This window comes from Chlorocebus sabaeus, chromosome 9 (assembly GCF_047675955.1).
Source record: "Chlorocebus sabaeus isolate Y175 chromosome 9, mChlSab1.0.hap1, whole genome shotgun sequence".
Taxonomy (NCBI): domain Eukaryota; kingdom Metazoa; phylum Chordata; class Mammalia; order Primates; family Cercopithecidae; genus Chlorocebus; species Chlorocebus sabaeus.
In genome coordinates this window covers 86,447,784-86,471,529 of record NC_132912.1, presented here as the reverse complement: position 1 = coordinate 86,471,529, position 23,746 = coordinate 86,447,784, and the positions used below count along the sequence as shown (strand labels likewise).

The 23,746-nt window shown below is 34.7% G+C and overlaps 1 protein-coding gene across 6 annotated transcripts in view; it reads right to left on the bottom strand.

Moving 5' to 3' along the window:
* The window catches only part of PCDH15 (protocadherin related 15), a 1,804,329-nt gene that overhangs the window by 332,397 nt on the left and 1,448,186 nt on the right, over nt 1-23,746 (bottom strand). For all 6 annotated transcript variants that reach the window (XM_073019143.1, XM_038008761.2, XM_073019145.1 and 3 more), the window contains one exon: nt 12,174-12,367. In XM_073019143.1, coding sequence (XP_072875244.1) covers nt 12,174-12,367 — 194 coding nt within the window. The remainder of the gene's footprint in view (nt 1-12,173; nt 12,368-23,746) is intronic.

The window sequence follows — 23,746 nt, the reverse complement described above, 5'->3', positions numbered from 1 at the left end:
GAAACAAAGAGAACTCTAGACCCAGACAGAACACAGAGACAAATTTTAGCCCAACAGGACCATCTCCTTGATCTGTCCTTACTCCTTTGCTTCCTCTGTTCTTTTCCACAATAATTCAAAAGCTAGAATTGCTAATTATGTTTTTTTCCCTTATTGGACGTGAATCTTAGTTATTTGGAGGAGATCATATCTTAAGGTCTTGCATTTTTCATCTGCAACATCCTGGCACATCCCTACAATGTGTTTAAATAAGCACCAGGCTTCTTGCGGGTTATTGCCTTTTAAAATGCTATCTCCTTTTTATCCCTGATGTCAGCACAGTGTCAGAGTTAGCTTTCATAAAATTGAATACCAATAGTATTAACAATAAAATAATAGCATTTGTGCTGTAATAAATAGTAGTAATTCAACAGCATCATTTAAGCACTTACTAAAATAGGGCAGTCACTATATAAATAAAAATACTTTATGCAAGCATTTTGTATTCACATTTTATAGCTAGTACTAAATGCATAACACTGAGCATATATGAGAGACAAATTTTATTTTTGTAATATAGCCAGAATGATGTAGATAAATCTCCATTTCTAAAAACGAACATCATAAAGCTTTATTATATTTCATCTGGTAATAAAGGTCAAAGTAGAACAAAAGAGGTAATATATTTCTTATATACTCTTGAAACCTACCCAATAGTCCCATAAATAGTTTTTTGTTTTTTGTTTTTTGATAAACATAGAAATTGACCCATCTGATCTTAAAGCTTGAAACTTACATTTGTTTTATCTGAGCTCCTTTCTCAGGAAACAACCTTCAGGCCTCCCAGAAAAAAGTATCAAAGAACTGAAACTCACCAGATCACCATATCCAATGTCACACCCCTCAATCGTCACACCCCTCAAACATCACGATTGTTTCCTTGCCCCTCCCTAGCTCCTGTTTTCTTACACATTAACATTTCTTCCCTGCTATGTAAACACTAATTTTAGTCAGTCAGTGAGTTGAATTTGAGATTGTTACCCATTTCCTCAGCTACAGCACTGGATTAAAATCTTCTTCTTTGACAACAATTACTGTTTCAGTGATTGGCTTTTTGTATTACCAGCAGCATAATCTAAACTGAACCCCTAGTGTTCCTCTGACAGATTTTGGTTACCTGACAGGAACACATTGCTTGTGTCTTGGCAGCCTTGAGCTGAGTTGGCCTCCTAAGCAGTTGCCCACCTGATTTTCACTGGAGGTGTTTCCGTTTCTTTCTGGCCTAACAGCAGCTACCCCCAACTACATTCCTGATTGTCTAGTCAGAACAGCATTTGAAATTTGACATCTGCATCCAGATAGATGAGTGTCAGTTCCTTTGTGGTCCTGGACAGCAGGATCCCCTCCTCTCAGTTTGAGAATTTTTTAAAGAAATTTTTATTTGTAGGTTGAACAAGCCCAAATGACTGAGAGTGGGAAGCACCCTGTGTTCGTATGGACACTTTTTGGGGATTTCAGTATGAACGCTCTTGGGAGTTTGTTTGTAATTGTGGTGTGTGTGTATGTGTAAGCAAGTGTGTATCTTTTGTGGGTACCAGACAGTGGGATTGGCTCCTCTCAATTTGAGAAATTCCTAAGAAATGTTCGTTTGTGGGTTGATCAAGCTCAACCAATAGAAAGAAGAAGCACCCCAACTGTTTCAGTTTGGACACTCTTAGGGCTCGTTTGTTGTTTCAGCTGTTGGATTGTGTTGGTGATTGCGCGTGTTTGATATAGTCAGAGGAAACTAGAATTCAGTAAACTAACTTTCTTTAAACACGGTTTGACTCCAGTATTCTTTGGAATCTGGAGTTTGTTATTGAATGGGAAAGAGTGACAGAGTTCCATGTATCCAGGCTTTTGCACTATTGCTCTAACCACAGTTGGGCCTGGTCAGTATGTGATGTTCTCTTGTGTCTCTTGTGGTGCTGATTGCTCCCAGTGTTCTTTGGAGTCTGGGGAGGTTTAGCCTTTAAAAATCAAACTGCCATGAAAACTGTTCTACCCAAAATTTTGATTCACAGCCTTCACTGGATTACCTATTGGGGTAAAGAAAGTGTGGCTATGTAAACCAGTGACTTTGTATTGTTATATCACGGCTAGAGTTCTGAGGTAAAATGGATTGGATTTTTATGTGTGTTTATATGTGCCTTAATGTGTTTATGTTCATATATTATGGGTCTTTTTTTTTCTTTTTTGTCTACGAATTTGGTTTATAAATAAAAGAGTACACATAAAATAAGTAAGCCCAAAGTATTTTTCAAGTTCAAATGACTTAAGTAAACCACAATAAACAAGCTGACTTTAAAATTTTTGATAAAATAAAAAAAGAAATGTCTTTAGAATTGTCAGCATACATTTTTGCCTGGGTTTTATATATGACTCTGCTATATATAATTGAGGTGTCATGGTTTGGCATAGAAGGTTATAAAACTATAAACCCAGATAAAATAAAATGATCTTGGTTTGTGTACCTTCTTTGACAAATGAGACTAATTGCATGTTCTTAGCTGATTCTTGTGAGTTACTGGCAAAAATACCTATATATTTAATTTTAAGATTTAGTTGAGGACTTGACATTCACCAGCTATTAAAAAAAAAAAAAAAAAAAAAGCATAGTGAACAAGGAAACAGCTAACTTTAAATGATGGTGTCTAAATATTTCAGTTTTCAGAGTAATCTAGATAAACTATTAAAATGAAAGAATCAAGTACTTGTAAATTGAATAAATGTTGTAGGTAAACTTTTTGTGTAATTCAAAAATTTTAAATTGTTTTTGATGCTCATTGGGTGTCTGGGTCATTTCCAATTAAGAAAAAGTTATGGGGAAACATATTTCTAAAAACTGTGGAATGGATCTCATCTGTAAAATGCTAATATCTGATAGACCAGAAATTCTTGCTTCTCAGGTGTTCACTAAAACTTTGTTCTCTAAAATTTAAGGCTACTAAGGATAAGAATTCTAAAGAAGATGTGTTTTTATTGAGAACAAATCATTTTGTCTAATTCAGAAGTTATCTAAATGTTAATTCAAATTATGGGCTTGAAATGGTTACTTATGAAACAAGGTAGAAGAAAACCAGTAAGTAGAAGAAAAAGAGATGTGAAAAAAGTTACAGATATGAAAATACATTTTTGGTAAGGAAGTTGATAATGAAAAAAAAAGTTTCATAACAAAAGCTTTTGTCTGATGAATGTTTGTCCTAAATTAAAATAACTGGTTATTGAAAATAGAAAAGAAAGTAAATCTAGGACAAAACAGAAAGTCCAGGCATATGATGGATGGTCTGTGTAAGTCACATGCCACTTTTCTTGTTTCTCTGTGTGTCTACCTTCATGCCTATGCAAAGAAAATACAAAGTTGTAAAAGCTTAGATAATAAAATATCCTTTGAAACTTGATAAAAATTGGAATACTTTGGCTAATTAACATTGTTCATAGTTAAAGCTTGTATCTTAATGAAAGTAAAATATAAATTATTGTAAAGAAATACATTAGCAGTTTGGCAATTTTTAAAATATAGTTAAGTCCAAAGCTGAATGTAACATGGAGCCAAATTTCATAGTATATTTGCTATTCTGCATCACGTTCCTGAAGTGAATTTCTTAATTACAGAAAATATATAATGGTACTGCTGGACTTAAAGCCAGTAAATGTCAGAAAACTGAATCAGGAATAAAATATTCATCAGGTGAATTTTTTTTTGGCTCTGGGTAACACTGTAACCCGAGGTAAATTAAGTAGAAGAAAAATTGAGGGTTGGAATACTGTTTATTTTTACTTCTTTTCTTTTTTCATGAGACAGAATCTTGCTCTGTTGCCAGGCTGAAGTGCAGTGGCAAGATCTCGGCTAACTGCAAACGCTGCCTCCTGGGTTCAAGTGATTCCCCTGCCCCAGCCTCAGTCCTCAGCTGGGACTACAGGTGCTGCCACCACACCTGGCTAATTTTTTGTATTTTAGTAGAGATGGGGTTTCACTGTGTTGGCCATGATGGTCTCAATCTCCTGATCTCGTGATCCCCTCTTCTCCGCCTCCCCAGGTGTTGGGATTAGAGGAGTGAGCCACTGCGCCCGGCCTATTTTTGCTTCTAATTTTCATTTACTTGCTGTTTGTTCTACTTATACATACAAATATATACACATATACACATATATACACATATACACATATTTATATTTATACATATACACATATGTATACATACACATATATATATTTGTATACATATACATATATATAAAACTATTGATGGTTTTTAGTTTCTAATGGAAAGCTTTTATTTGGTTCTATGAATGGTCATTTTGTTTTCTATGTATCCCCAGCAATTTATCATTTGCTCTATTTATTGAAAGTTCCTAAACTACCTTTGTCAAGCTTCAAAACATTGATGAAGGACAGCAGCCATTTAAATCTGACTGTTTTTCTTACCTCTGATTATATTGCTAGCTATGATAACTTTAAGGTTCCTGGCAAAAATCACATAAAAGACTTATTTTTATAAGTTCTAAACAAAAATAGTACATTACATATTTTCTCATTTGGAAAAGTAGATGAGAATAGAAGTGTTTAAATGATGTTTATTTCCAAGGTAATTCAATTCAATCAATAATTTGAGTTAGTTCAGATCCTTTCCTTTAATGAAGAAAAACTGTGATATGGGTTCAAAGTTTTAATGTTCAGGAAAGACTAGGCTTTTCTTTAAGGAAATTTTTAATTGATTGGAATTTCTCTCAAACTACTAGTTTTGTTTATCATTATTAACATTAAGTGACACTCAACTGAATTAAGCAGTAATTACTTTAAAAGTGTGATACTTTGTTGTAATTTTTGATCCAAATCCATTTATCTCTGATGGGCATTTATATGGTACTTGAAAACAAAGTATGTACTAGTGTTGCACTGATTTGAAGACTTCAGTGGTGAAAGTTACTTAATTAGTTGTAAGTACTGTATCCAGAAGTGAATCTTAGAAATGTGTAATGATGGTCTTTTAAATAGCTAAAGAGAAATTATTGTGTGGTTTTCACTTTGTCCTTGCTTTGTTGTGTAGTATTTAAGTGAAATGACATTTCTTATCTTTATTCTGAATTTCCAAAACTGATATTTGCATTTGCCATTTTTCAATAATGGAGAAAAACCAACGACATTAGTTGCCTTACTTTGAAAAGTTTGGCAAAGGACATATCAAAACTTTGATGCTTTTGGTCACAGTTCTGTCCCTGAAATGCTAACAATTAGAAATATGGAATGAGTAACCTAACTACTTTAACACAGTGGTTAGAAGTGCTGTAAGTAGTATCTGTTAAACTCCAAACCACTGTGTTTTAATTTGTGACATATTAGAATAATAGACTTTCTGTAGTATAAATATCCTATTAACTAATCCTTGTGCTGTTAACTTACAGGTCTTTGAATCCTGGGTCTGAAGAAAGCACTGACTTCTGTTAAATTTTGAGCACTGATACTAGTCAAAGTCTCATCTTCAGACACAGGAGAAGGTGACAATCAAAATGAACTGCTTTCACGAGACACAGGGCCAGAAATTAAAACTGTTCAATCCCTGTAGACCCAGGAACTATTGTGGAAGCTGTGGGTGTGTGAGATGGTAAGGGGCAATTTTGAGGGATAAACTTAGTTCAGAGTTTCTGTAAATTAAACATTAATATCAAAAGCACAATCATGCAAGGCCAGTGTCTGGGCCTATGTGTCAGAATAACAGGGTTTTCTTGGAGCATTGATCTGCTCTTTAATGAATAATCATAAAAGGCTATAAGAAGTTTGTGAAAATCTTATAGTCAAACTGATTAAAATTAGATAGATTTGTATATAAGATTTTATTAAAATTAGATTTAACATTAATAATATACCATACAAAGATAAAATTTGGTTTTCTCATTTGAATAAAAATTTCATGTAAGATATTTTTGTTCACTTCTTGAGGAAACTGCAGGGAAAAAATGGAGAGGTGAGAGACAGAATTAGTTGGCCTCATGCTGTCTTAAGTTTTAGGTCTTATTGCTTAAGAAACAGTCACCTCTCTATCAAAAGTTAAATGTTTTTGTTTTATTATTTTGGCTAAATAAACAAATATTTTATAGTGACCTGTGATCATATTTTTTGTTATCAAGTGTCTTAAACCTTTCATATTTGACAGAATTTCCAATAGCAAAATTTCAAGTTCTAAATTCAGTCTTTTTGACCTCATACTAACCTTTTTGGGTATTAGTTTCCCCGAAGTTCAAGAGAAACATATAAGGCTTATTAGGCTTAGTTGTTATGTTAGAATTATGAAGGAGACATTGTCAAATCTGAGGTGATGTTAAGCTTCCTTTGTTTAATATTTACAGGGATGGGTTATTAATTGAGAATTTTATGAGATTCCTAAAATTCTGATATGTCAATATGTGTTGTCAGTAATAATTATGATTATTATGTCAGTAATAATTATGATTATTAAATTGTTGTATGCCACAGAAATAACCAAATTTCTTTATCTACTGTGTCTTTATGGCTGTCTTAAGGCTTGTGTCATCTACAATTATTATTTTGCTTTGATCCTTCTCAAAAAGTGACTTATAATCAGCTACAGTCCAGGGCTTGCTTCTTTGGTGGAGTTTGTGAAAAGAACTTTTGAAGGCAGGTTACTGATAACTTTGGAGATTGTGCCATTGGGTTAGAGAGGAAAATTCCAGGGTACTAATTTAAAGGCTGATATGTTCATAGAGATTGTTAACCCAATATGAAGCAGGGCAAGAACTGATTGCATGGACTAAACTAATGAAGGACTGAAATAATTTTTGTGGCTTTTATCTTTGAAATATTGCTGATTTTTTTGTTTTGTTCTTCAGAGTCTGGATAACTTTTTAGAGCTATTTATAACCTATAAAGTTATGCTTTGAGTTTATTAAGTAGATAATACTTTTGTAAACAGAATTTGAGGCATATTTTTTCCTTGCCTAATTTCTCCAGAACAATATTCTTAATTGATGGTGATGTGTTTGTTTGCATACATTTAATAACAACATGTTTTCTTGTACAATGGGGACACAATTGGAGGAAGTGGTTATTTTCTCAGGGCTTTGACTGAAATGGCCTTGTGAAAGGTTCCAGGCAAGCCAATGTAGGACCTATATAAAAAATGATTCTTGTTGCACTTTGGGTGGTTAGTCAGGCTAAGCACATGGGCCTGAAGCTTATTTTGAAAGTAGATTTGTCCTGCTATGACTTGCCTTTGTTAGAAGTTGGGGGCTGAGGAGAGAAATACTGTGTTTCAGAAGAAAATGACACTATTAGATTAGCCTTTGATTTCTGGGTGACCATGAAATCACCTATAGTATAACGCTGCCCATGATGCCCCTCCTCAGCATTAAGCAGCCAGAAAGATTGACAACCAAATTCCCCATGATTGAGGAATTGATAATTAGAAAGGGGGGACTGAAACCAAACAAATAGTCTCATAGATCACTTTTTTTGATAAACATAGAAATTTATCCTTCTGGTCTTAAAGCTTGAAACTTACATGTTTTATGTGAGTTCCTTCCTCAGGAAACCACTTGCAGCCTCTCAAAAAAGTATTAAAGAAATGAAACACACCAGATCACCATATCCAGACAATGAGATGCTAGACCCCTCATTCATCGTGATTGCTTTCTTGCCCCTCCCTAGTTCCTAGTTCCTAATTTTTTAGACATTGTTACATTTTTTCCCTGCTATATATGTCCATAATTTTAGTTGGTCGGTAAAATGGATTTCAGACTGATCTCCCATCACCTCAGCTGCAGCACCCAATTAAAGCCTTCTTCCTTGGCAATAATTGATCTGTCAGTGATTGGCTCTCTGTGTGGTGAGCAGCAGGACCTAGACTGAAAACTTGGTGTTTTGGTAACACTCTTATAATTGAAAAAGATCCTCAAAACAATCTAATTTGATTCTTATTTTACAAAAGAGAATTTTAAAATGGAAAAATTTAGCTCACTGAATCAAGATTATAAAATTAATTAATGATGGCAGATAAATACAAGGCTTCTGAATTCAAAATCTGCTTTCCATTTCTCCCTACATCCTAGAACAACAAATGTGTAAAATAAATTGGAGAATTTTTACTTATCTATGTGTGAATATAAAACACTTTTTTTTTGTAATAAAGGGTGTTACCTTACAGGAAGTCATAAATAATTTCAAGTCTGAGGTTCAGACTATGAATCACAATTTTGAATTATTAATACCATGAATAAAACTTCATCTATAACATTTGTTGTAAGAATAACACAAAATATGAATAAAGAAGAGCTTTGGAAAAATAGACTTAAGATACTTTAAGTTTGGAAATGGTATAATTAAAAAAATAAAAAAGACAACTTTTTGATATGACAATAGTAATTAATAGTAATGAGATAATGTTCCTGGCTTATAGATGATGGTATTATCTTATTATTTTCTATTAAATACGTCAATATGTGCTACAAGAAGTCTATTTGTAATTCTGCATTTCTAGCTTGTTTCTAAGATGAAGGTTACAGATATTTATATTGCTTTTTTTGGTAGATATCAGACAGATAAATTACTGCTTTTGTTTTCCTTTGTCTTCCACCAATATTGTGCTAGAAAATCTATATTTACAGTTCAATGTTCATAGATTCTATTCTCTTATTTTGGAAGTACATATAGAAATCTACAGGAACAAAAACTTCAGACTGAAAACCAACATAGGAGGAAGGAAAAACTTTTCAGAAGAAGTTACAGGGACAGAGATTTCAGATCCAAGATGTATTTACATATAAATACCAAAGAACATTAACAGACAGAGGAAAACTCACATATCAATTTACAGAGCATTGAAGAAAAGAAATGTATGTTTTGTGGAACTAAAGAGAAGGGTATAAACGAAGCAGTAGTAGGAGTTAAGGCTACAGAGGTGGGATTCATGGGCTATACCTGTTGATAGAAATTTCATCTTGACAATGAGGCTCAGTTGGTAGAGTTTAAGTTTAAGTTTGGTCAGAGTGACTGCAAGATGGGAGATGCCTTAAACCTCTTATTGGATATAAAGTCAATGTGAAGTTTGACAGGAGTACTGTTGAAGTGAATGTCAGGCAGGTAGGAAATAAACTCTTCCAAGTGTGACTTTTCACTATGTAGATGGCAATAGGATATGAGGTTAGAAAGAAGAAAAGTTATTGGGAAGAGACCTATCATCTGTTGATGACAGCAAGGAGGGGTGATGGGCATTATAATTATTTTTTGACATAAGATTAAAAGGAAAACAAACTATTAAGGAGGAGGAAATCTAGTTTAAAAATATAAATGAGAATCTAATACTCCACCAACCTTATCTCTGTGATTAATGATAATCATACACCCTGCAAAGTTTAGTTACAGTCTTTCTGTCAAGCTTGCTGGACCTGGTGTAATATTGAGTTATCTGATTCTTGAGATTTCCTTTTTTGTTGTTATTGTTTTTTGAACTAATGTTGGTAAATTGTATCTTTTAAAAGAATCATCCATTTCTGTTTTCAAATTTTGCATACCTGTAAGCAAAGTTGTCTCCTATGAATCTTACTTTTTTCTATTTCTATGTAGTTTCCTCATTAGATTTTATTGTGTAGTTTTACTGGTTCTTTTTTTCTTGATTAGGTTAGATAGTATTTTATCCAATTAATTACATCTTTATTTTTGTTGTGTCTTTCCAGAGAACCAAATTCAGACCCACTTATTTGTTTTATACATGTTTATAATACATTCATGTCTGATATTATACTTATTAATTATTTTGGGGATTTCTTGTGTTTTTATTTGTTTCTTTTATGAAGTATTATGACAACTATACCTAATCTTGATAGGATTTCTCAAAAAGAAAAGTACAGACTAATTTTATTAAATAAAATATCAACAAGCATATAATATCAGCTTATTTTAAGAGAAAAAAACATTATGTCCTAATATAATCTATACCATGGATACAAAATAGATCCATCTAAACCATGGATGCAAAACAGGAGCTATGGTAAGATCAGTCACTATATCATCAACTCAAGAAGAAAAGTCATTACTGTCCTCATATATGATAGCTATTTATTTTATCTGAGAAAAGCACCATTACTATTTTTAAAAAATCAATAAAATAGAAATAGATGAGTATTTTCTTAATGTATTATTAATAGTTTTTAAAACCGTAGACCAAACTAATGGGGTAACACTGAGGCAGTCTCATACAAGTCACAAATGAGATAAGCATTTTTATTGAAAGTATACTAGGAAATGAAAGTAAAGAAAGAAAATGGAGGCCAGGCATTGTGACTGATGCCAGTAATCGCAGCACTTTGGGAGGCCGAAGTGGGAGGATCAGTAGAGGCCAAGAGTTTGAGACAAGCCTGGGCAACATAGCAAAATTCTGATTCTACAAATTTGTTTTTAATTAGCTAGGACTGGTGGCCTGAACCTGTAGTCCCCACTACTAGGAAGGCTGAGGTGGGCAGATTGCATGAGCCCAGAGTTTGAGGCTTCAGTTAGCTGGGATTATGCCACTATACTCTAGCCTGAGAGATAGAGTTAGACCTTGGCTAGGGGGGAGAAAAGCCTATTTGCAATTAAAACAAAAGATGTAGAAACAGATCAAGCAAGAAATGTACAGAACTTACATAAAAAGAGAAAAAGCCTGCTAAAAACACAAAAAATGCGTGGACAAATGCAAAAATGCAAATGCAAAATGTTCTTGGATAGAAAGATTCAACATCAAACACATATAATATATCCCTAAGTAATTTAAAAATCTCCTGTGTTCCTAATAAAAACACAGTTAACAAAAACAACAAAAACACGGAACTAGCTTATTTAAAGTCAAAGAGAAAACTTAACAGAAGGAGAAGGAATATTTTGGAGGGAAAACAGCATTGAGGTAAGTTAGTAGCACCAGAGGATAGAGCATACTATGTAACCTTAATCATTAAAATTGTGTGGTAATAGCTCATAAAATATAAATAATAGAATTGAATAGAACATTTAGATCAAAATCAAAATACATCAGAAAATATACGATATAATAAATGCAACATCTCAAATTTGTGAGGAAAAGATGAACTATCCAATGTTGTTCATCTTTGGATGAATATCACAATGTATTTTGCGGGGACCACAGAGTATTTGACTGGAAAAAAAACTATGACTGCATTAATACCTCCTACTGTGTACTAGGATATACCCCAAATACAATAAGGATTTAAATATACAATATGAATTCACATAAACACTAGTAGAAAATGCAGAATAATTGCAATCTGGGCTTAATATACCAATATAAAAAACTGATACACTTGCACACATTCAAACTGATACATGTTGAGTGTTAAATATTTCTCCATTGTCAGTAAAATAGGATAAATTGAAAAATTTATCAATAATAGATTTCCTCCACAGTTTTATATTTATTAAGGAATACAAGTTTATCAATAATAGACTTCTTCCATAGTTTTATACTTATTAAGGAATAGTACATAACTGTGAAAAAAAATAATTTGAAGGATTTATCTAGTATTTACATGGAGAGGATCCCAGGATACATTCATTGTGAATGGAAAAAAAAAAAAACCCAGCAAAATGAAGGAGTATGTTAATATTTATTCATATTTTCTTGGAATGATACTGAAAATCTGGAAATAATAAATTAACAAAAGGGGTTTCTCAGGTGGGAGACTAGACAGATGCAATTGTAATAGCAGGAAATCTTTTAGCTCACTCTGTGCGTGTGTGTGTGTGTGTGCGCGTGTCTGTGTGCGTGTCTTTGTGTGTATATACATATTTAAATATATATATTATATTACATAACTAATAATTACCCATACACTCAGAAGTTACTTTGAAACCCTGACACATTACATGCCACTGACACATATGTTAATTTCTTTGAAGACAAGAGCCTTTCTCTGTCTGCAGCCTTACTTTTCCATAATAAATTTGAAATATGCCTCTGATACTGTCCTTTTCCCACAATTTAACCAAATCAGTCTGTGCATGCTGTTCCTGAGACTCTGATCTCTCTGCTTTTCGGATCTAATTTAGATGTTTATAGGATAAAAGAACGCTTGCCGCGGCTCTTAAATTTAATTACAGGGTTAAATGGGCCCGATGAAAAGACTGCGTTGGTTCTAATGTAAATTACCTTCTCTCTGCAGGAGGAGCATTATCCGCTGCTTGGACGGTGAGTGTGTACGTCCGCCCAACTATCATTTCCACCCCCGGAGCGATGGTGATAAGCCCTGTTGTTTTATTGATGATGAAGTCTCCCTGAGCCCCAACAAGGATTTCATATGTGATCTCTCCATTTGACCCTTCGTCTGCGTCGACTGCAGTGAGCTGGAATTGAAAATCACAACATAAATCCACTTAGGACGCAACTTTTCACCACCATGTCATTTATTCCCCCAACAAAAGGAGCTGGCTTTCAAAGAAAAAAACAGAGGGAACTTTGCTTGATATATATACTCTTGTGTGTTTGTGTTTTGTTTTGTTTTGTTTTGTTTTGTTTTGTTTTGTTTTAAACTGAGGCTACTGTGTCCTGTTACAATACTGAAGCAATCACAAGAATAAGAGAATGCTGAAGCAATCACAAGAATAAGAGTGATTTTTTTTTTTTATCTGTTAGAGTGATAAGAAATAAACTTTGGATCTTGAAGGCTTATCTTTATTTTAATTTAACAAAGGGAAAAAGAGGAAAGCCCTAACAGAAAATCTAATATCCCTATGGGAAATTTATTTTTTTTCCATCTTACCTTGCATTCTTGACACATAAACTCATATTAAAACAGACTGAACCTGGAAAAAATGAAATAGGTATAGTCTGCTTTTCTTTCTCCCAACCTTCCTTTTACTCTCATTTTTCCTTCCATAGTGTTCTCCTCATAAAGTCTCCTCCCAGAGACTCTCGTCTTTGTGTCCTTTTTGTTTGCAATTGCTCTAGGAAAGATTCTTAACTTGTACCCCCTGATTTATAAAGGACTGATAAGTCATAGAGTATTAACGTGTCAACAATCAAACAAATGCATCTCCCATTATAAGAATATCAAGGGTAACATAGCCCAAGGAATGTTTCTTTGAGGAAAGGAAGTCTATTCGGAGCCCTTAAAATTAAGCATGTAGACATCTGTATAACTAATTTACATGTATCTATAATCATTTTGAAGCAACTAGTATCTAAAAGACTTTATTTGGGTTATTATATATGAAAAGATAACAATGATTAACTTCATCAAGTAACATTAAAGCAACGGTGATTTATTATATTAAAGGTGGCTCCTTGACTTGCTGGTAAATATAAATTAAAAGAGAAAAAGGATATAAAGGGATTATAGCGGGAAATCTTATAGTAAGTATTTTACATACATCAACAGTATTTTCTGTATTCATCATAGAAAACGTGAAGAATGAAAGAAAGGTGGTCTCAATTTACACGAGTGAATATAATTAAAAGTTTTCTGTGGAATAAAGAAAACACACGTAATTGTAGTAAATTAACATGTAGAAATGTTTTATTTATTTATATTTATATTTTCAGTACATTACTTCTAAAAGTAGTAGTTTTTATAGTTTGCAGACTCCTTTGAAAATACGGTGAAGATGCTGACATACCTTCCTTGATCAAATGTAAACATGCACATTTACCTTGAAACTGGAATTCAATTTCAGGAACACCATGTTAATTAATTTCCCATTCAAAAGTTCATGTTTAATATCCTCAATAAATGTAAACAAAGTACTTTATACACTGCACTATGCTGAAGGGGTTATATTATGCATATTCTATTTTTTATTATGTGTCACGCTTAGAGTGATAATGTCCACATAAATAGCAGCAAAACATAATTGAGAATGAAAAAGGAAATGGCATTAATGTAACTAAGTCCTGAGGCTGGGCATTTGGGGGTGTACAGATGTGGTTGCCAGAAGGAAAGGCATTTTATGACATGATTCTGGGACTTGTATAAGCCTGACAGACATACTCCTAAAGGCAAAGGAGAAACATTTGCAGAAACAGTCAAAATGAATGGCATATATTTATAGAGAGCTATTCAAGTCAGACAAACTAATTCTCTTCTGTGTATGGATAAAATTAGAAAATTAGAGGATGGGGATAACAGAGGAGATATCAATTTTGATTATACTTAAATCACTTAAAATGTCTCAGGAAATCTTAATTAAAATTTAGCTCAAATTGGATTCAATATTAACATTCTTCCTGGGACTTAAATTGGCTAAAGGAATGTAATGATAAATGGCAATGCATCAAGTTAAGAAAAGGTGTTAAGGAGTGTGCTTCAGGGATGTCATCATTATAGCTGGACTTATTTAACATTTTCATAAATGATATTGGAAGGGAGGATAAGCTGGATGATAATTACACTGAGGAAGGTACCCACCTGGGAGATGCTAGAAATACCAAGTAGTACTACAAAATACAGGAGACAGAAACAGCTCCTATGTTGCAGAGCTAGTCAACCACAGTTGAGCTAAGGTGTTCAAGGAACACAGTTAGCTCTGCAGAAATTATTAGGAGGTAGAAAGTTTAACAAGTAGACAAAACAAGGATTCTATGTTTAAGTTACCTAAATATCACTATTTTTCAGTATTTTAGTACTAAATAAAATAATGGGTTATGAGTCAACGTAATTTGCACGTATGCTAACAAAGATATTTTAAGGAAATTAATGGTAGTCCACCATCAGAAAAAATGAGCTGAGTACCCAAATCATAATAGTGTCTTCTTTGTAAGATCCTGAAAACTCAAGACCTTTTGAAGCATTTTACATACATCAACAGTATTTTCTGTATTTATCATACAAAATGGAGTATATCATACAAAATGTTGAAACCTCAACATTGGCAGGAGAATCGCTTGAACTTGAGAGGTGGAGGTTGCAGTGAGCTGAGATCGTGCCACTGCACTCCAGCCTGGCGACAGAGTGAGACTCTTAAAAAAAAAAATCCAAAACCTCAACGATATTACACAGTAGATGTCCCCTTCTGAAGTCTATTAGACGATGTTGAATGGAGCTGTCGATACTAATTTTGGAGTTAAGCTATGGCAGGAATTTAATTGAATTATAGTTCAATGACTCTGTGACCAGTAGATAGTGTCTATGAGATGGAAATAAATGAAGCTCATTTCTAATTTAGTGGGGAAATCTGCTTCCTAAATGAAAAGGGCATTTATTTACATGGGGAAGCCAACATTTTGCTTACAAGTTTCAGATGAAAGTAAAAACGATTCTATGACTTTAAAGTGTTTATTGAAATATTGTGATATCTAAATGGTAAGAAATTGTGTGCTATTTTTTTATTTCTTTTCCATGATGTTTTATAGTTCTTTTCAGGAACTTTAGCCCTACCCTTTCATAATTTCTTCCTCTCAGTGTTTCAACATGTGCATATTCCAAATGTCCTCATATGTATCAGTCTGTTTTCATGCTGCTACTAAAGATATACCTGAGACAGGGCAATTTACAAAGGGAAGGTTTATTGGAATTCCACGTGGGTGAGGAAGCCTCACAATCATGGCAGAAAGTGAAAGGTGCATCTTACGTGGCGGCAGACAAGAGAAGAGAGCTTGTGCAGGGAAGCTCCCCCTTTTAAAACCATCAGATCTCGTGAGACTTATTCACTATCACAAGAACAGCACAGGAAAGACTTGCCCCAATGGTTCAATTACCTCCCACTGGGTCCCTCCCACAATACGTGGGAATTCAAGATGAGATTTGAGTGGGAATACATTCAAACCATATCATTCCAACCCTGGCCCCTCCCAAATCTAATGTCCTCACATTTCAAAACCAATCATGCTTTCTCAACAGTCCTCCAAAGCCTTAACTCATTTCAGCATTAACTCAAAAGTCCACAGTAAAAAGTCCCTTCCACCTAAGAGCCTATCAAATCAAAAGCAAGTTAGTTACTTCCTACATACAATGGGGATACAGGCATTGGGTAAATACAGCCTTTCCAAATGGGAGGAATTGGCCAAAACAAAGGGACTACAGGCCCCAAGCAAGTCCGAAATCCAGTGAGGCAGTCAAATCTTAAAGCTCCAAAATGATCTCCTTTGACTTCATGTCTCACATCCAGATCATGCCGATGGAAGAGGTGGGTTTCCATTGTCATGGGCAGCTCTGTCCCTTTGGCTTTGCAGTGGACAGCCTCCCTCCCAACTGTGTTTACGGGCTGGCATTGAGTGTCTGCAGCGTTTGCAGATGCACAGTACAAGCTGTAGGTGGATCTAGCATTCTGGGCTCTGGAGAACAGTGGCAGTTCTCTCACAGCTCCATTGGTCAGTGCCCCAGTAGGGACTCTGTGTGAGGGCTCCGACCCCGCTTTTCCCTTCTGCACTGCCCTAGCAGAGGTTCTCCAGGAGGGCCTTACCCCTCAGCAGACTTTTGCCTGGGCAACCAGGTGTTTCCATACATCCTTTTAAATCTAGGCAGAGGTTTCCAAACCTCAATTCTTGACTTCTGTGCACCTGCAGGCTCAATACCATGTGGAAGCTGCTGAGACTTGGAGCTAGCAACCTCTGAAGCCACAGCCAGAGCTCTATGTTGGACCCTTTCAGCCACGGCTGGAGTGTCTGGGACACAGGGCACCAAGTCCCTAGGCTACACAAAGAACAGGGACCCCGGGCCTGCCCATGAAACCATCTTTTCCTCATAGGTTTCTGGGCCTGTGATGGGAGAAGCTGCTGTGAAGACCTCTGACATGCCCTGGAGATATTTTTCTCCATTGTCTTGGGGATTAACATTCGGCTTCTTGTTACTTATGCAAATTTTTGTAGTTGGCTTTAATTTCTCCTTAGAAAATGGGATTTTATTTTATATTGTGTTGTCAGGCTGTAAATTTTCCAAACTTTTATTTTCTATTTCCATTATAAAACTGAATGCACTTAACAGCACCCAAGACACCTCCTGAATGTTTTGCTGCTAAGAAATTTATTTTGCCAGATACCCTAAATCATCTCTCTCAAGTTCAAATTTCCACAAATCTCTAGGGCAGGGGCAAAATGCCACCAATGTCTTTGCTAAAACATAATAAGATTCTCCTTTTCTCCAGTTCCCAAGAAGTTCCTCATCTCCCTCTGAGACCACCTCAGACTGGACTTTATTGTCCATACTGCTATCAGTATTTTGGACAAAGCCATTTGACAAGTCTCTAGGAAGTTCCAAATTTTCCCACATCTTCTTGCCTTTTCTGACACTCCAAATTGTTCCAACCTCTGCCTGTTACCCAGTTCTAAAATTGCTTCCACATTTTCAGGTATGTTTTCAGCATCGCCCCACTCTACTGTATTAGTTAATTTTCACATTGCTGATATAGACATACCTGAGACTGGGCAATTTACAAAAGAAACAGGTATTGGAATTACAGTTCTATATGGCAGGGAGGTCTCACAATGATTGCAGAAGGTGGTAGTGGATAAGACAGGAGATCTTGTGCAGGGAAACTTCCACTTTTAAAACTATCAGATCATGGGAGACTTATTCACTATCATGAGAACAGCAAGGGAAAATCTTGCCCCCATGATTCAATTACTTCCCACATGGTCCCTCCCACAACATGTGGGAATTCAAGATGAGATTTGGGTGGGGACACAGGCAAACCATATCACCATCAATCACCCATGCTGCCACAAAATAATCTAAGTTTCTCCTAATGTTTCCTTTTAAATTTTGGCTGCAGTTTACTACTCTCTTCAATTGCTCTTTCCTGGTTCTGAGAAAAAAAATACAGCTTGATATAAAAGGACAAATATAAAGAAGATTGAATTGTACATAAGCTGAACAAAAACATTCAAATTGGAGTCTCAAAAATGACACACAGAATTAAAGCCACAGGTGATATAAACCGTATACAAGAATATAAATTGTAATGCAAGAGTGTAAATATGGTATTTTATATGAATAAATATATTTTTTATTAGAAGTGAATTATGGGCCCAGAGCAGTGGCTCACGCCTGTAATCTCAACACTTTAGGAGGCCGAGGCGGGCAAATCACGAGGTCAGGAGTTTGAAATCATCCTGGCTAACACGGTGAAACCCCATCTCTACTAAAAATACAAAAAAATTAGCCGGGTGTGGTGGTGGGCACCTGTAGACCCAGCTATTCGGCAGACTGAGGCAGAAGAATGGCGTGAACCTGGGAGGCAGAGTTTGCAGTGAGCAGAGATTGTGCTACTGCACTCCAGGCTGGGTGACAGAGAGAGACTCCGTTTCAAAAAAAAAAAAAAAAAAAAAAAGCGAATTATGGCTTAATTGATAATGCATGAATGTGTTGATCATTTGATGTTTTTGCCTCTTGGGCATCCTTGGCTCTTGCTTCCAGTAAAAGTCCTTTATTTTCCTTTGGGGAGCAATTAATTCTTTTCACAGTCCATGTTTGGATGGAGCTGACACTTAGCTCCAGTGATAGGCATCTCATGCCTGGAAATTGTTTGGCAAAAAAAAAAAAAAAAAAAAAAAAAAAAGTTATTCAAATTGGTATAGTCAAGGTGACTCCTAGAACTACTGGAAAAGAGTGTTTTTTTTCTTCTTCTAAGACTAAACTCTTAAATTAATATCTGGTGTTTCTGCTGGTTTTCTGGTCTTCATTGGATGCACCTAAGACTGAGACCCACACAGAAGAAGACATGTCAAGAAATAAGCAGAACACATCACTCATGACATGGTTTCTGTTTATGCCTGAAGCCAAATTCACCACTTTCGGATAGATAAAAAAAATAACCTATTTTTAAGTGCTAATTTATTTTGAAATTATGTCTTTCAACCATAAGAACTGTAACTATTATATAAAATAGTTTTATTGTTAACTACTCTTCTTGGTTTGCTTTTTGATTATTTTCCTAGGATTATTGTGCTTTGAGATCTTGGTATGAGATATCATGTAATCATTAATACAATAATGTAATATATAAGTATTCATTATGATAGGCAAAGATATTGCTTGAAAGTGGTAGAGTTGCCCCTGTATAGAAATAATATTGAATTACTCAGTAAGTAATAAAAATACAGATAAATTAACTAGTAAATATTTCCATCAAGAGAGGACAGACTCGATTTGAGGGAAATATTTAAATGAGCATTACTTTGTTTTTTCTTCTTCATAATTTCATGGATAGAGGATTTATTCTTACATAGATATTAGCAACCTCAGCATATAATATTTTTTCTTTATTAAGATGATAACTTTCACCTTTTCACTTAAAGGAAGTATTTTCATAACTTCTCTTTGATATATATGAATTGCCAGAATCACTACTCCTGTGCTTTGGGACCATTGTTATGTAAAATAAGGGTACCACCAAAGGTAATCTAACAGAGATAGTTTCTAAGTGACTCATAGGCAGGGAGTATAGATGTCATGGAGATGCTGGAAAAAAGGATGATTCACGCCCCCCCAGCTGGGGACAGAGTAGTACACCTCAAGATTTCATCACACTACTGAAAATGGAACACTATTTAAAACTTTGGAATTGTTGATTTATAGAATTTTCCATTTAATGTTCTCAGAGTATAGTTGACCAAAAGTAACAGAAACCATGGAAAGCAAAACTGAGGACAAGGGGAAAATACTGTAAAAATAAAAACGAAGATATTTACCTCACAGCATATGTAAAATTAACTCAAAATGCATTACAGACCTAAAGGTGAAAGCTACACTATGAATATTCATAGAATATAGGAGAAAATCGTTGTGAATTTGGTTGGCAAAGGTTTCTTAAATATAACAGTAAAAGTATGATACAATAAAAAAAAATTAAACTTCCTCAAAATTAAAAGCCTTTTCTCTACCAAAAACATAAGAACATGATACATAAAATACAGATTATGTATTTGCAAAATATTTGCAGATCATATATCTGACAAAGGACTTGTATTTATGATTTATAGAGAATACTTACCAATCGGTACCAAGAAAACAACACAAATTTTGTAAATGAGTGAAAGATTTGAATCGATATTTCACCAAAGAAGATCAACAAATGGCTAATAAGCACATGAGAGTATCTCAAATTAATTTGTCATTAAAGAAACATGAATTAAAATCACAATGAGATGCTAATATGCATCTGTATAATGGCATTAACAAATGAACTGACTACTATTAGAGAGGATGTAGTGGGTGATAAACTGGTACAGGCCACTGTTATTAAAAAGCAGTTTGACAGTTTATTTAAAAAGTGTATATTTACCATGTAATCTAGCACTTTTTGTACTAGGTGTCTATATATAACAAACAGAAAAATAAATATATATATATATATGTGTGTGTGTGTGTGTATTTCCAAAAAGAGACTTGTATAGAATATTCACAGTTGTATTAAACTGGAAACAACTGAAAGTCCCATCAACTGGTGAACAGATAAGCAGAATGTGTTTTCACATGATGGATTCATGCCACAGCATAGATGAACTACATAAACATTATGCTATTTAAAAAGCCAGGCAAAATAAAAGTAAAATATACAAACTATGGGACTCCATATTTTTTTAATTCCTAGACAAGGAAAATTTTTAGAGGCAGAAACCAAAACAGGGGGTGTCTAGAACTGGAAATGGGAGTGAGTATTGACTACAAGCAGTTATGAGTAAAGTTTTGGGGTGACGGAAATTTTGGAAGAGAAAGAAATATATAGTACTAGATTGTGGTCATTGTTGCACTACCATCTAAATTTACTAAAACCAGCCCAACTCTTTCATGGAAATGATGTTTACTGTTTTTTGGATAAACACAGAAATTGACACCCCACCCCCCAACCACACCCCGTCTTGAAGCTTGAAACTTTCATTTGTCTCATCTGAGTTTCTTCCTCGGGAAACTAACCCTCAACTCTCCTAGAAATCAAGGAACTGAAACTCACCAGATAACTGTATCCAGAAAATGAGATGCCAGACCTTTCATTCACGGATCATGATGCCAGTTTACCAATTCCTCTTCCTTACCTTTCCCTAATATTTGCTTTTCACATGTATTTTTCCCTGTTATATAAACCTCTAATTTTAATCATTTGGGGAGATGGATTTGATACTTTATCTCCTGTTCTCCTCAGCTGCAGCAGCTGATTAAAGCTTTCTTCTCTGGCAATATTTGTTGTCTCAGCAATTGGCATTTTGTGAAGCAAGCAGCAGGACCTAGACAAAACCCTTGACGTTTTGGTAACATACATATATGAGGACATGTCAATTATACCTTAATAAAGTTATTGAAAATAACAAATAAAATTCTACCCACACATCTGATCTTTTGAATGATCTTTATCCATTTTTTTTCTGCTACATTATAGAATGCTATTCAGGCTACTTGTTCATGTATTGTTTCATCATTTGACTAGCTTTCTTCCTTCTTCCTGCCTTTTTATGCACTTTACAAAGTTTAGGTCTTGATTATTTGTTTATTTCTTTCTCTTTTAAACCATTGTATATTCCTCTGCTTTCAGAGACTTAACTATCAGCTCCATGAACTCCATGCTACCTTTGTAAACCTACTTCTTCCTCCTATGAATGGACAGGTGTGAAAGCTCTTGCAAGCAAACAAAAGCCAGACCCATGGATGAAAAGCAGAATTTAATGAGCAAATCCAACTATGAAAGGCTATCTAAGAAAAGTAATAAATAGAAGAGAAGTTGAAATTGTGGAATATAGAATGGATAGCATGCAAACAAAGATTTCAAGATAAGATACCTTCATATTTTCCTCTGAGAGAACATTTCATAGCAACAGTATAATCTTCTCAGCAGCTCCTTTCAGATGTGGTAGTGATTAATAGCCAATGCTGGAGAATTGCACGGATGTGGCACAAATCAAGGTACAAGATATACTTGAGAACTCTGCTAGAATCATTTTGGGTTAATGTCTCCTTATGACATGCCAGAATATGAGATAGGATTGTATCACTTGGGCCTTTTATTGTTGGTTATACTTATCCTAATTTTACATTTGAAGCCTTGAGTTAAATTCTAACTTTGACCTTATCTGATATGCAGTGGCTGGCAGCAGCCATAGCTTAAGCATGTATAGCTATGCGTAAAAATGACATCACCTAAGACATTCTTTGGTGGTTTTCTAGTATGCCAGAGTCTATTTTTCTTTTATGCCTCACCAGATGTGGTAAAGAGTTGGATGAAATATAAACAAATGTTTATGGAATCAGAATTGTAAACAAGAAGGTGAATAGTAAGGTTACATGGTGATCCCATATCACTGATGATTTGTTCCTAGAAATTCTCAAGGGCAATTATAGGGATCCTTTCGCACACTCAGGTTGAACTTCACCTAGAAGTAGAATATGCCTAATCTACAAGCTTCTGGGCGAAACAATACTTCTGTATGCACACAATATAATTTAATAGTATCCGTACCATATAAACTTAGATGAAATGTATTAGTCTATTTTCACACTGCTATAAAGAACTACCTCAGACTGAGTAATTTATGAAGAAAAGAGGTATAATTGACTCACATTTCCAGAGGCTTAACAGGAAGCATGACTGGGAGATCTCAGGAAACTTACAATTATCACAGAAGGCAAAGGATAAGGAAGCACCTTTTTCCCATGGCAGCAGGAGAGAGAGAGAGAGCGAGAGGAGAAGTGCCATACACTTTTAAACCATCAGAACTCATGAGAAGTCACTCACTATCATGAGAACAGCATGGGAGAAATTTGCCTCCATGATCCAATTACCTCCAAATAGGCCCCTCCTGCAATACTAAGGTTCATGACTCAAGGTGAGATTTGTGTGGGGACACAGAGCCAAACCAAAACCAGAACAAACCTTGAGTCACCTTAATCAACACTGGACAGAAAGTACTAAGAGGGATTTTAAGTTCAATAAATTAGTTTATTGAATCAAGCAGAGATGGCTTTTAGGCAAACATATTAACCCAAATAAGCAACGTAGGGAGCATTCTTTTTCAGTAACTTGGCATTACTCAGGAATGATTACTGAGTAATCAATGATTACTGAAACAATTATTATAATAAATTCTGATGTATTTAAATGGTTCTAGTTGGCTATACTAGAAGATCAAGTCAGGAGGGACATATCTCTGGGAACTACAGACAATCTAAACTATACCAAGATGTCATTTATAAGTATAGGCATTATCAATCTTCCATCACAGTCATATTTCTATGAACTAGGAAACAAACTTATCTTCTTCATGGTACCTTTGGTGAGGTTTGGGCAGCCTAAGAATCAATAATGCATTGCTTTATAAAAAAGTGACTGGTGTGCTGCATTCATATGCAGAAGCTTTTGCAAGTGAAAGTTTATTCCTAAGGGATGGTTTATGGTTATGCTATCAGACCAGATGCAGAATTGTCTGAGAAAGAGTATCTAATGACTACTCTGATAATGTAAAATGCATGATATGTAGGAAAAGTCTATTTTTTGCTAGGAAAGTTGAGAAAACAATATGGTGATATTAAAGTGTGCTGTGTTAAATATTTCATCTCTCTGCCTCAGCTCTATCATGTAATAAGGGATATTTAAATTCATTTATGTAGTTAGATAAAAATGAAATTTGAGTGCATATTGATCTCTAGGACAGAAAGATTATTTGGACAGGCAACATAAAACTTACAAGCTAGGTAATCCTTATGTAGAAAGATTTGCCAGAGAAAGAATTGAATTTACATCTGTAAACTAATATACCCAGTTCAATGTCTCTATCAACACTTATAAAAAGGCAGAAGTAAT